This window comes from Phyllostomus discolor, chromosome 1, assembly GCF_004126475.2.
Source record: "Phyllostomus discolor isolate MPI-MPIP mPhyDis1 chromosome 1, mPhyDis1.pri.v3, whole genome shotgun sequence".
NCBI lineage: Eukaryota > Metazoa > Chordata > Mammalia > Chiroptera > Phyllostomidae > Phyllostomus > Phyllostomus discolor.
The window spans coordinates 197,412,447-197,426,831 of record NC_040903.2 but is presented as its reverse complement, the minus strand read 5'-3'; the positions used below and the strand labels follow the sequence as shown (position 1 = coordinate 197,426,831).

At 46.0% G+C, this 14,385-nt stretch overlaps 2 protein-coding genes across 16 annotated transcripts in view; one reads left to right on the top strand and one right to left on the bottom strand.

Annotated features, from left to right (window-relative positions):
- TTLL5 (tubulin tyrosine ligase like 5) overlaps positions 1-6,094 on the bottom strand; it is a 252,574-nt gene extending 246,480 nt beyond the window's left edge. For 7 of the 15 annotated variants that reach the window (XM_028505831.2, XM_036012418.1, XM_036012444.1 and 4 more), the window contains exons 1-2: positions 5,660-5,848; positions 4,218-4,386 (exon numbers count right to left, since the gene is read on the bottom strand). In XM_028505831.2, the coding sequence (XP_028361632.1) occupies positions 4,218-4,291 (74 nt within the window). In that variant the 5' untranslated portion in view covers positions 4,292-4,386; positions 5,660-5,848. Of the gene's footprint in view, positions 1-4,217; positions 4,387-5,234; positions 5,321-5,344; positions 5,367-5,470 lie in introns of those variants that run through there. The other 8 variants (XM_028505833.2, XM_028505835.2, XM_028505834.2 and 5 more) reach the window with 5 other exon arrangements.
- Positions 6,095-6,144: 50 nt separating this feature from the next.
- Positions 6,145-14,125, top strand: ERG28 (ergosterol biosynthesis 28 homolog). The gene is given in 6 exon segments (XM_028505842.2): positions 6,145-6,265; positions 8,278-8,441; positions 10,654-10,744; positions 13,144-13,178; positions 13,181-13,261; positions 13,380-14,125. Coding segments are annotated over 5 exon segments (420 nt in total). The 5' UTR covers positions 6,145-6,265; positions 8,278-8,308; the 3' UTR covers positions 13,460-14,125.
- The last annotated feature ends 260 nt before the right edge of the window (positions 14,126-14,385 follow it).

The following is a 14,385-nucleotide window of genomic DNA, read 5'->3' as shown; positions in this document are numbered from 1 at the left end:
GGTTAAGAAAATGTGCTTGCAGGGGTGTCCAACCAGTGGCCAACGGGCCATATGTGGCTCGGGATGGCTATGAATGCAGCCCAACACAAAATTATAAATTTACTTAAAGCATTATGAGATTTTTTTTTGTTATTACATGTCACAATGTATTTAATGTGTCGCCCGAGATAACCCTTCTTCTTCAAGGATGGCCCAGAGATGCCGAAAGGTTGGACACACCTACTTTACAGGCAGGAAAGAGCACAGCATTTGAATGATTAATTACCAAAGCAGAACAGTTTTATAATTCAGTTTATTGAAAGCCTATGAACATTTTGATTTTTAAGAAGCAATTTCATGAGGAATATATTATTACTCACTCCTGGGATGCAGCCTACATAACTCAAAGCTTCCATGCCTTATTAGCACCGAGCCGTGCTGGCAACGCCCTCCCCACGCCTCTCCGCTCGTTCAGTCCCACCCTCCAAGGCCCGGCTCCCTGGGGCCTGGCCCAGCTCCTCCATCCCAAGTGATGCCTTCATCTCTGAACTCCTGTAGCATTCACTGTACAATCATTCGTGCATGGTCTTTTATTTTTTCCATGTAAATGTTGATGATCTTTTCAACTGACATAAAGCCAGCTTTAAAAAAGAAAAAAAAAAAAGATTTTACTTATTTTTAGAGAGAGGGGAAGAAAGGGAGAACCAACCAGGGAACCTGCCCACAACCAAAGCATGTGGCTCGACCGGGAATTGAACCAGCAATCTTTCACCTTGTGGGAAGACGCCCAGCCAGCCAGGCCACACTGGTCAGGGCCAAGCCAGCTTTTATGATAGAGGTTCAAGTTAAACTATTTTGACAGTGACAACACAAATGTCAAGTCCCTTTATGAAAGTTTCCACATCCATATATTAAGTCTGTATTCAGGATCCCCAAGCAAAACATAAGAAAAGAGTCCCCTTTACGTTGACCGTTGGAGGCCATGCCATGCAAAACAAGGACTGCGTGGCCAGTTTTCGTCAGTTTCTGGTCCTGAAGTCCGGGAGTCCAAGGCATTCACACGTTAACACAGCCTAGGAATCTGAGCAGACCTGACAGATGTCCATGGCCATGTACCCCCGGATCAAATCAACGTCCTCAGGCGGTTTAAGGCCTTCCAATGTCCAAACACTCTTAAACGTGAGCCTACTGCTCTAAGCGTGAACAAGACTGACCTGAGACCGCTGATGGATGAAACAAGTGTCTGACGGACAAGACGTGAGCAGGCGGACCAGGAGTAGCAGTCGAAAACCAACAGTGAGAGTTTGGAAGAAAGGGAGCAAAAGGCCCCTGAATTTGGCCTGGGGGAAGGGGAAGTAGCAAGGGGCATGTGACACCTTTATTTTCCCTAATTTCTACTAGAAATTTAGTATTTCTCAATTATGAATATAGGCAGCAAAGGGCATCATTATTAGGTTTTTATACCATTTTACACTTGATACCAGTATATTAAAACATCATTTACATTTATCATTACTTCTAAGTCATGTTATAAAACTTGCCACTAGATCATTTGTGATCCCAGTCTTCCTCTTCCGGTGCGGTGAGGCTAGATGATTGGGCATCTCTCCCCCAAGTAAGTATTCAACTACCAAACAGGGACGTCTCGTACTGGCAGTCCAGGCATCTGTGATCTTTCCCAGTATCCCCACTTCTAAGTACTAATCTACCCCACAAGGTAATCATCTCATACAAACTAAGCAAAAAGTCTTCATGCTATTGTCTTTAGAAAATAAAACTTAACTTCCCCATGTTTTAATGAATGATCCTGTAATTTAACGTACAAGAAAGCACAAATGACTGTATCACAAGTAACTTTTTAAAAAATTTCATAAATGCATTTCAATGTAATTGGCATCTTTTGAATGATCTGTATTATATTTTATGCACTTAAAAGCATTATTCTGACAAGGAATCCACAGCATTAAGAAGGTTAAGAACACACCTGATCTAACGTGAACTAAATCATATGCTCACTCATTCACTCAGTACTTATGAAGTACCTACTACAACACTAGGTTGAACCACCTGAAACTGTCAGTATTTGACTGTTTGTGACCTACCAAAATGGCAATTTCATACAGTTCAACCTAATACTTGTCAGGCTCAACCTCTGACCCCACTAATCAGACAGATATTTATGGAGTAAAAGAAACTGAAAGACTGATGCTTGGAGAAGTTAAAATTTTGTGAAATGGGTAAGAAGCTGCACACAGAAAGCAAGAAGTCATAAGGAAGCAAAGTAACCTCAGGGAATTATCCACTTAATTATCCTGAATGCAAGTGACCCAAATATAATGTCAAATCTCTATTATTTTCTACCACCCAATAGTGATGAGATGCCTTTCCCCAAAGCTTTATTAAGGCTTCAATAATGTTTTCAAGTTATAATACTAAATAATAAAATTTCCATTTTATAATAAGAAGTCCACATTAGCCCTGGCCAGGTAGCTCAGTTGGTTAGAGCAGCACCCCAATATGCCAAGGTTGCAGGTTCGAGCCCCAGTAGGGGCAGGTACAGGAATCAACCAATGATGCATAAATAAGTGGAACAACAAACTGATGTTTATCTCTCTCTCTCCCCTTTCCCTTCTCTCTCTCTAAAGTCAAATAAAATTTTTTTTAAAAACCCTCATTTCCCTTAAAAAAAGAAGTCTACTTTAAGATCAATATTAAAGTAAGAATAATGCCTTAAATATGTATGGCACTTTATAATTTACAAAGTTATTTCATATACATTATTCTATTTGATCCTAACCATATTCCTACAAAATAGCCTGAAGAGATACTATCCCCATTTTTTCCAGTTATACAGCAAACACATATCCATGGGAACTTGCAGGAAATATTAAAAACTAGCTTTAACCATACGCCAGTTTTTTCTCTTGTTCTCTGTGTCAAGTAATAAGGTTAAAGGAGGTAAAATAGCAAAGTGCTTCAAAATTCAGTAAAACTAGGTCTGAATCTCAACCCATCACTTACTTTCTACCATCCCTAAGGAAGTACTTTGATATTGGTGAGGATGAGTTTAATAGAGTGGGAATAGTAACATCTTCAGATTAAATGAGAGGCAGTAGTGAAAGCCCTCATCACTATCTATAGCCTCTGACTTACCACTAGCACTCATATTCATATTACTATGAGAATCCAGCAATCAAGAACTCCGACACTTACACAGAAGAACCCGGGAAAGCAATGTGGTTCAGCAGACGCAGCACAGGCCGTAGCTCTCTAATGTCCGGCCCCAGGGTGACTCTGGTAAACTACCTGACCTCTCTATTTTGTCATCATTCTATCACTGCCAAGCAGGGGTGTCCCACCCTCGGCCCACATGTCACATGCAGCCCAGTATGGCTATAATGTGGCCCAACACAAAATCACAAATGTACTTAAAATATGATGAGATTTTTTTTTTTGCTTTTGTTAATGTTTGTGTATTTAATGTGCGATCCAAGACAACTCTTCTTCCAGTGTGGCCCAGGGATGCCAAAAGGTTGGACACCCCTGCAAAGGTTTTTGAGAAAGTAATGTAATCAATGTCACCGTGCTTGGAGACCTACTTTTCCTTAATATCTTAACATTTTAAAATCTCCTATGTTCAGGGCTCTGATCAGGAGTTTCCTAAGAGCTACTACCTGGAACATCTAGAGCCAATGTTCACGCACGAGTCCAGAGCCTCATCTCCTTTCAGACAAGGACCGAACAATAAGATCTTAATCAGATCATGGATAGAAGCTAAGGCCAGCGTCAGACAATACCAAAAGAAGGATACTGGGTAAAAGAATACATGTGACTGGTGCACTGCCCCTCCCAGGAGCACGCCGGCACCTTTCCCTTCCCCTTTTTCTTTCCCCACAGGTATGCATCTCTTAAACTTGAAGGGATCCCAAGAGACTTCCAACCAGGGCGCAGCAGCAGCTCCCCTGGGCTAATCCATGAACTGTCTCCAAAGCCTCCTTTTCTCTGACTTCCCAGTGAGCCCAAACAGCTCCACCTCTGCCCTCACTTCCCTCTAACATTTCTAGAGAGCCAAAGCAACCCCACCTACACTCTCTCCTGTTGCTTCTTCTATCCTAAGCTCTTTGTTTCACTGTCCCCAGCAATAAAAAAATAATAATAATTTTTAAAAAGAATGTATCAGTAAAAGAGAATTATTTTCCATCCTACAAAGGTTCACCAGCAGGCTGACTGTCACTTACTCTTGGTTTACCGCCTCCTCATCCTCTGAGGATGATGCTGTTTCCTCCAGGTCCCGGGCCATCACGATTGGCATTTCCTTTAGGGTTTGTCATGCAGTCAGCAGACAGGGGCCTCGGAGACCTTTCCTTGCAGATTCACAGGATCAAACAACTTGGGTGGCACAGATACCTGTAGGAGAGCCAAATGATATAAAATATGATGCAATGTCTATTTGCTGATACTGCTGATGATCTTCCAAGGATATTTACCTAAATGGTGCCCAACCTCTAGAAGCTTACCATCTATCACAGTTCCTCACATATGGCCCCCAAATCAAGTTTTTTCCCCCAAATATACTGTGTGTCCTCTATGTATTTGAAGAACTGTTATTAAGTTCAAGTTTCTCATTTTCCTTTTATATATAGTGTCTAACATGCACCAAAAAGACAGATTTATTTAACTCTTGGGAAAAGTCTGAGGTAGGAGAATGATTGCCTAAAACAGATTTTTTGCTAGAAAAACCTGACCTGGGTTAAAAGTAAAAATTCAAGATTTAAGATCCTTGCAAATATTTCTTTAGCCTCTATGACAAACACACAGATAAAATGCCTTCATGTTTCCAATAACATTCAACTACTGAACCAAAAGATGAATACATTCTCCTGAATCAAAATAATAAAGAGCCAAAAAAAAGTCCTTCCAAACACTGTCAAAAATTACTCTCCCTTGTTAAAAATCACAATCTATGACCTGAACTTCAAATAAACATTAAAATTAAGATATTCACAATTTCTAATCTAAAAAATTTCCATAGGGTAGAAGTATATGTTCACTGTGCTTGAGGAAGAATAGAACTTAAAGACCACGGAAATCTTTAAATGACCATAATCCCATAATCCAGAGATAACTACTTGAGGTGAATCTTTCCAAACCTCACTTTGCTATGCATTCATATATACAATCAAATTATCAACTGAACCCAAGATGCCGATAACGATCGCTACAGATCTGCAGCAGAATGGGCAGTATCTAACAACCTCCAAAAACGTTCTTCTGAAGGTTCCCAATAGGATTTCTTGATTTTTTCACAAAAGTTGGCATGTCCTTTCAATTAAAAGAAATTCTCCAACCAGGAAGGGATGCCAACCTGTCCTAGACTGCCTGCGGAGCGGGAACAGACAGGGCAGGGCGTTCGGAAGAAGATTAAGGACACTAGCCCATGAAGCGTCCTTTCTCTAAAGAGATCAGCCCCTCAGCCCCACGCCTGGCTCACCCCAATCCCGGGTAGGTCTGCAGATGCTCTCCGCGGGGAGGACGCAGGCTACTCCTCTGAAGCAATCACGTCCAGAGCTCCCGGAAGCCTACAGCTTCTCCCGGACTCTAATAGGGAAGTGCAGCGGACCCCACCCGCCGGGACGCGGGAGCGCACTTTACTCGGGTCGGGGAGCGCGCAGGCGTTCACCTGCCTCATCTTCCCATTGCTCGGGGCGGGCAGGCCGGGATCGCGCTCTGCGACAACTTCTCTCTTCCTTCCCCAGCCGGGCTCACCGCTGCAGCGGACGGCTGCTTCCCCCGTTACTACAACAACCAACAAGCAACCGCCCGCTCGGAGCCACTGCGCAGGCGCCCGCCACCTGGCGCTGACAACGCTCGGCTTCGGGCGCGGAAGAATGTCGTCACCACCGCGCGGCGCGGGCTCAGAGCCTGCTAACCGCAGAAGAATCTTGACTTCTTTTCTGATGACTTTTCCTCCGCCCATAAAGGGTTGAATCCGAGCCCGGAGTTCTTCCGCCACGCTCAACAGGCGGGTTTACGGTGTGAGCGGCGTACCCTGGGTGAGATTTGAACAGCGGCAACCGCTGATTGGCAGTAAGGGTTCACGCCCCATCTCCTGCCTGAGCAGAACCGGAACAGCCAATAAGAGCGAGGACTAACAGAAACGGCCCAATCCTGGAGCCTGGTGAAGGTGGGGCGGGGACGAATGGCTCAGGTGGCCCGGAGCTGTCTTGGGGTAGCATCTTTGCTGCCGTTGCTGCTGCTGCTGCTGGGCTGGAGGTCCGGTCGCCAGGTAAGGAGAATATTCCTTGATATATTAGTTCTTTTACCTCCAATTTGCAGGTGCGGAAACCTAGGCCGTAAAGTGTAAATGATTTGCCCAGGGTCACACATCTACTAAATGGTGGCCAGCATAGGAACGCCTCTCTCCTGACTCAAGTTTTAACACCCCACCTTTGCTGGGCTGGGCCAGGGCAAAATCTGAGAATAGATGTCGGGTAATCCAGGAGGCTCTCAAGCTTTAGGGAAGTGGGGTGGAGGGACTGGTGGAGCAGTTCAGAAGAATGCTCAGGCTCTGCCCTTATCAGCTATCTGCTGGGATTTCTAAGAGCTTCTGTGAAATGAAAGGTGTAAGTTCTGTCAAAAACAGGGGGCCATCCATGCACCTTTTCTGACGCCTGGAAGCGTGACCCTGAGTCTCCTACTAAGGGAGGGTAAGAAAATAAGAATTGGGGAGGCAGGGGTGGGATATTGGCATGGGCTGTAACTGCTTGTGACGTTCGGTAAAGCCCTATTATTTATTCTCTCCGGACTTGGACAAATTCCGCCCTGTGATCCACCTTTCCCCAAGGGATTTATTTATTCACCCTTCCTCCTCTCTTGTTCTTGTTTGTTTTTTTGGTGCCTCGCACTATCTTAAGCTACGGCTGACTTTAATATGGATCTGTTTCAGCTAGGCAGTGTAGGGCCATACTGAAACTCTTCCTGCCAGAGTGTCCAAGGAAGCCTGATAGTTGCTCACCACTTCAAGCCCAAGAAGTTAACCCCACAGCAGAAACCGTGGGCCAAAAAACATAAGGAAGATGAAAACTAATACCATTTTTAGATGTGCACAACCTAATGGTATTTTCTATACAACTTGAAGACGAAAGAGGATATAGTATGCTTGTCTTCCTCAAAAATGGAGACTTCATCAAAATATTCTCAGTGGGGCAGCATTGCAATGTAGGGTCCAACAGACCATGCTTCATGTCTCAGCTCAGCCATATATTAGCTGTTTAGCTTCAAGCAAATCACTTAGCCTCTCTGTGCCAACCCTCATGTATAAAATGGGAATGCTATTAGGCCTACAGTATATGTTAGATGCTTGTCACAGTTCATGGCACATACCAGCGCCCAGGAACTGTTAACTGTTATAATTTCTTCTGCAACCCAGTGCCATCATTGTTGTTTCCTTCTCCACATAATCCTTACTAGTGCTCAAGTCACAGCAATTTATTTAACTCTTACAGTGTTCTTCTTGGGTTATGGAGCATGGTACACCTGACAGCAGATTAGAGAAAACCTGAGGATGTAAATATTGCCCTCCCACCATTGGTTCCGCTGAAATGTGTAAGGCTTCTATGCACTTGGAAGGACCTGTCATCAGTAGCCAGACAGGTATTTGTTAGTAGACTTGTTGATACAATTACCTTTCAGCCACTTGCATTACCAAGGAATGACCTGAAAAACCAGTCTAGAAGTAGAGATATAAGAGGACTGATTCAGCCAAGAAAAAAGAATCCTGATGTAGGGTAACATTTTGGAGAAATTGCTCAAGACAAAGATAAGTATTGTGCCATTTATTGTAAAGTACACTGTTGATTCAACACTGTTAGTATGACTAAATATTGGGACCAATTTCTGTAAGCCTTACACATAAATCCACTTTATTACTTTGTAGTAATATTTGTACCCCTCCTCTTCTACTGCTCCCTTTTTTATCTCCAGCTTTCCCACTGGGTTTGTCAAGTCTCCCCATTGCATTACTTAGCCTTTTTCACTCAGGGTAAAGGTGAACACACTTTGGTTCAGGGCAAACATGCAAAGGCAGTGTGCTAATTCTGTAAAGGTCAAAGTAGTGTGTTAAGGTAAGTGGGGGTGGATGAGCCCAGGGGACTTGCAGAGGAATTCATGAAGTGGTGGACAAAATAAGCTTAGTATAGCCCTCCCGAGTGGGACACAGGTTAGCTTCAGGGCGAGAGAGCTTATGGCTGTAGAAGATTAACTGTCTGTTGTCTCACATTCTCTGCCTTTGTTTCCAAGGCAAGAAGCCCTCTCAGATTTCCGGGGAGTCATGAGCCGTTTTCTGAATGTATTACGAAGCTGGCTGGTTATGGTGTCCATCATAGCCATGGGGAACACACTACAGAGCTTCCGAGACCACACCTTTCTCTATGAAAAGCTCTACACCGGCAAGCCAGACCTGGGTAAGAAGTCAAAGAACTACATCTTCTGCGGGAGTGACCGAGCTTGTGGTCTATACGTGAGAATAACTCAGTAGGAGACATATAAACAAAGTGCAGGTGCCCATTTCCCTCTCCAAACCCATTTATTGTAACTTTCACCCCCTAGGTAGAGCCCAGGCATGTATTTTCAATAACTATCCAGGTGATTGTGATGCTGCCTAATCTAGCCTTTGGCAGCCACTAAAGTAATAAACTTCATGGATAGCCCTTGGGCCATTTTTCCCTCCAAAGCTTCTCTGAATACCTTTTCATTCATTTTACACTGCCTTGGGCAGTCTATTAAAAAGCATTACAAGGGCCAAGGAGGAAATAGAGTTACTTGGTGACTCTGTGAAGCCACACCAGAAAGCCATAAAGAAGCTTTTCATAGTATCGCAACCATCTTCGGAAATCACGTCACGGCACACACATGGTTACAGTCCACGTTGCAGATGGAGAGTTACTAATCCAAGGTCTCCCCAAACCGGAACATATTCCCTGAGAAGACAGCCCAAATCCCTCCAAGTTTGTCTCCCAAAATGAAACTTCGGAAGGTCACGGTGACCTTTCCCAGTTTCCTGAGCCTCCCTGCTGACAGCGTTTTCACGTTGCAGCTCGCACTTCCTCGCGCTGCTGCGTGGGGTGGTTTGAGCTGCAGCACGGTTTCGCGGCAGCTGACAATTCTGTGTCACATTTATAGCTAACCCAGATTCAGGCTCTGACCTAGCTCATTTTTCTGCAGCATCTAGGTACAGAATGAAATTAAGTAGGCTCAGGCTCATTTTGAACAGCGCTCAGATACAGTAGGAGTAGAGGACCTGGAAAGGGGGCCGAAACAGTTTCACTTGTTCATCCTCACACGCTGCCCTCGGATGGTCCAGGAGTCCCGTACAGATTCACAGCATTTTAGAGGTTATCTGGTCTAGCCCTTTGAGTTTAAGTTGAGACAGGAGTCATGGGACTTGCTGAAGGGCCTAGAGCTGAGCAAAAGAAGTATGTGCGTGCGTGCATGTGTGCATGCGTCTATTTCCAGCCCAGAAGTAGAGACTGCCTCCTCCTCGTGATCTGGGTGCTGTCATGGTTCTCTGCTGATCATATCAGTACTGCAGTAGAATTTTACCTGATGCCTCATCTAGTTAGGGTTGGTGAAGTATTTCACTTTCGTATCTCACCAACTACAGAAATTTCCTCAGTCTTTTCATCAGAAAAGCTATCAAGTTGGTTTCTAAAGAATGTAGCCCACTGGGGCTAACCACTAGATATTTGGCTGGCGTATAGGGAATTTTTTTTCACCTGACTGCTATCCAGAGGTTTTCTGCTGAATGTCTTAGGTCAATGGCTATACGTTACCATCACCAAGGGAGGGGGTTTTGAGAAAATACGTATGCCTAGGGCCCATCTCCAGAGAGTAGGATTTAACTGGTCTGGTACCCAGGTCTTGGTAATTTTATAAAACTTTTTCACTTGATTCTAATAAATGCCCAGGGTCCAGAACACTGCTGCGGTGGAATATCATCCATACTTTCAGGAGAAGATATTTAATAGAGCAGTGTCAGAACACAGCTGGCAAGAGCAGGGTGGCCTTGGCAAATACTACAGAAACAGTGCTTTGTTCCACGACCATGTGCCTGGGAAACCAGCCTGGCCTGGGCTCTGTCCAATAATATGGATGTGGATTCAGAGAAGACCCAGGCACTTGGGTCTCTGAAAGACCAGATGTGGCCATCATAAAAGGTTCCTTTATTTCTGAGTTCTCTCCTACACCAGCCTTGAAAGTCTGCTGGCCTGCCAGGCATCTTGTATTGCCAGACCACTCTCTGCAACATTCCCCCAAACCTGTCCTACCTAACCCAGGCTCACTGGGCTTCCCCAGCACCAGACTGGCGTCCAGGGCGGAGGTAGAAACCACTGCATCCAGCAGTTATTTGCTCAAGCGGGCTCTCTGTTGGATTTCCACTCCGGGAGCTCCCCTGCCCAGATGCAGCATTTGAAGAGGAGTCGAACAGTTCTTATTCTGGAATTCCTTCCACTCCTTCTCATTCCCATGTGCAGCTCCAGAGCCCCCACTGTGCCCAGCCAAAGGAAGTTCAGGCCCAACTCCCTGCCTCCCCTGAACCACCAGTGAAGTAGGAAGAGTTTGGAAGGGACCCTAACCTTTTCCTTCTCAAAACTCTTGCTTTTTTCTGTTACACAGTGAATGGCCTCCAAGCTCGGACCTTTGGAATCTGGACACTGCTCTCATCAGTGATTCGCTGCCTCTGTGCCATTGACATCCACAACAAGACGTATGTAAGGGAAGGAAGAGTTTTGCATCCTTTTGTTGTAACTCAGGTGCTATGCATACCCACTGTGGTCCTCCCCTTGGAGACCCGTTCATTTTGATACATCAGCCTACAGTGTGGATCATAAAAGGTTGGTAGGGTCCATCCCTTCCAGGCCTAAAGAACAGAGTAGGCCCAGCAGGTCTTTAAGGTTTGAAAATTCTCTTGAACTGACTTAGCAAGTTGGCAGTGCTGATCCAGGGGCCTGCATCCAACCCCCTACTTCTTTACGGAGAAATCAGCCTCTCTTCCACTAAAGAAGTACAGTAGTGTGCTCTTTTTAGAGCAGCCACCCACGCGTACCTTATTCTCACATGCCCCCTGAAGCAGGAATGAAAAGAATCAGTCCATGAGAGAAGGAACCTGCAAGTAAACTGTTGTGTGCTTACGCAGAGGAGGGTGAAAGGGGACCCAGGCTCCACTGTGTTCTGCTTCTGGAGGGTCCTCAGATGAGTGTGGAGTAAGGACATAGCCGCAGCCTCTCTAGAGAGTGCTGTAACCAGTGCTGGCCACTGGAGGGGGCTCAAGCCTTGTTCCCAGCAACAGCCGTCACCATGTCAAGGTGGAAAAGTTTGCTCAGGTCAGTGTGGGTGAGGCCACCAAAATACCAACTTCACATAAAGTATTTTTCTGTCTGATCCAGACCCTCAGCACCCATGGAGGAGAGGAGGTAATGATATTTATTGAGTCCTTGTTATTTTGCCGGGAGCTTTCATCTGTGTGACCTTGATTAAGTCTCCCAGTGGCCCGGCTAGGCAGTGATTTTCATTCCTGACTTTGCAGGTCTGCATATTAGAGGTGCAGTTAATTTAATTTGAGGAAGACTGACTCACGTGGGGTTTGAAGCAGGGCTATTAGCCCTGCAGTCTCTCCAACTTTAATTTTTGTAGAACCTGAAACTGGTTTATTTGTTCTGGGTTCACACAGACCTTGGAAATGTTGGTTTAGTGTCAACAGCCCGGGGCTGAGAATGAAAACAAGACTGCGTGCTGGTCTCGGCTCTATTAGCGAAGAGCTTCGCAGCAGCAAGTGCACTGTATGCCTTCTCTGCATTTCGGTCTCCTCGTGTGTCAGATGATCCTAGTATTTGTGTTCTGCCTCTCAGGGTCACTGGGAGGGAGGGAGCATTCAACAGTCAGTCTAAAGGCCTTTGCCATGGTGAGGAATTGCTGATAGATAGAAGGGGTATTATCTTTTGTTTGCCGTGCTTTTTGGAATGTGCAAAAACAACTCGGACTTGTCTTCACCTCTCTTACCCATTCGTTCCCCGGCCTCCCCGTACACAACCGCTGCAAATGCTGGCCCGTGCTTCCAGCTGTGTTTGAGCCTGGGACTAGCCTTTTGCCTCTCTGTGCTTCTGATGTGCCCTCCGGCTCCATTCCCTCCCTAACTGGAAACTCGAAGGCAACTCCCATATTCACCAAATATAGAAAAACTTGCACAGGAAGCGTAAGAATCAAATTTAAGACACTGTTTCCTTCTGGGGAGGAGGGAGGCAGGAGAATGGGATCAGGTGGGATAAGGATCACAGGATGCTTTAACTGATAACTAATACTTTATTTCTTAGAAAAAAAAAATATGCGAAGCAAAAATGTCAAAATGTCCAGATTTGATAGAGGAAGGTATTGGTTGCATAGGGGTTAATTATAGTGTCCTATTATCTATAATTTCTTGTACGTTTGGAGATTTCATAATTTTAAAAAATTTCATGGTTTAAAAAAAAAAGATATCAGCATCCCAGGCGGTCGAGCATTCTGTAACCTGCCTCTTCCCCACCTTTTTGTCAAAGCTGAGGAACAAGTCCTCTTCCTATGAGGTTGTCACCACGTCCTCCATCTGACCATCCTCCCAGGCTAAGCCCAAACACCCAGCCCACATTGCAGGAGCATCTGAAAGTGCCTGAGGGGTCCTGGCTACTCACTTCCCATTCAGGCCCTTTGTTCTGTGGCATCTGTCACATGAGCACTGAGCAGCCCCCGGCCAAACACCTGCCAGGAGGGTGCGGATTACCCAGTCCAGCCAGTCTGAGTGAGTGGAATATATGAGCATGGTTGATCCAAAAGTGTCTGCACTGCCTGGAATTGCCGGAATCCAGACCCTGCTTTGCTGTAGCTAAGACCTGGAGATCCACTCCGGATGCCTGGACCATTCTCCTCCCAGTGCACAGTGGAAACCTCCAGGTTTGCCCCAGCAGAGAGTGGATGTGACCAAGCAGGCAGGTCTTCCCTAGCACCGAGTCTCCTTTGCCTGTAGCCGTAGCCACTTCCTGGGTTGTCACTTGTGTGCTTCAGGCCTGACCACCCCTTTGGCTCTGCACAAAGCAAGCAGGACTTCAGTTCCTCCTTCTGTCTGCTCCATTGCAGGCTCTACCACATCACGCTCTGGACCTTCCTCCTCGCCCTGGGCACTTCCTTTCTGAGTTGTTTGTATACGGGACCGCGGCTCCCACAATTGGCGTCCTGGCACCCCTCATGGTGGCAAGTAAGCGTGCAACCGCCCTAGCCTTCCCACGGGAACTGTCCCGGCTCCAGCAGGCATACCAGGGGTGCAGGAGAGCACCGTGCTTACACCAGCCACTAACCTTCTCTCTGTGTTTAAGGTTTCTCAATCCTCGGTATGCTTGTTGGGCTCCGGTACCTGGAAGTAGAACCAGTGTCCAGACAGAAGAAGAGAAACTGAGGCCAACATTCCCTCCTCCGAGACCTCATCTTCCGTTTTGGCTGTCTTCTTCCCCCACCCTCTCCGAGCTTTAATTTTTTTCTTTTCTGCTCGATCATCAGCCCCCTTCTCTGCCTCTAGCCTTTTATGTTGTTTTGTTTTGTTTTTATTACATTTAAAGATATAACATTTGTACAGAAATTATATTAATACTTAATGAACAACTTTAAAGAATTACTTTAAAGTGATGCTTCTGTAAATCCATCCAAATCAAGAAACTGCCAGCACCCCAGAAACCCTCTGTGTGCCCCTCCCCGACCATGACCTCTTTGAGGATCTCTCTTGAGCCTCCTGCCTTTTTCCTCTTATTTCCATCCCTTGATCTGCTTTGTGTGGGGAACATGCGGACTGTGAAACTCAAAGCTGCTGCCTCGCCCAGAGCAGCTGTCACCAAGGGCTGCTTCGAGGGGCCGTCCGTGCACACTGGGCTCCCCTCTGACGCTGGACCTGGGACTCCGAACCGCCCAAGGAGCAGGCAGGTCTCCTAAGAAGGGCTCCCCTGTGAGCACGAGTGGCTGACATCCCTACATCTCAAACGGATTGTGGCTGGAAGAGTCTGGGCTGTTTTTAGACCTTCCGGTCAGCTGTATTTGTGTAACGAGTTTTGTAATAAACTGAAAAACCCTCTGTTCTGATCAGTCCTTGTACTTTGACCGCCCTTAAGCCAAGAGCATGCCCGCCCCCCTCTGAGCCCTAGCGTAGGGGAGTCGCAGCTCTCTGCCGTTCAGACACACCGTGCAGAGTGGGGCAGCGCAGCAGCCGGGCAGACCTGGCTGCCTGCCGCCTGCCACACGTTCATTTCCTTTGGAATCAAATCTTCCTCCCCTCCTCCCCCACCTTCAGGATTCTGAGGTCACAACCGAACAGTCAGGACCCTTTCTTGTTTT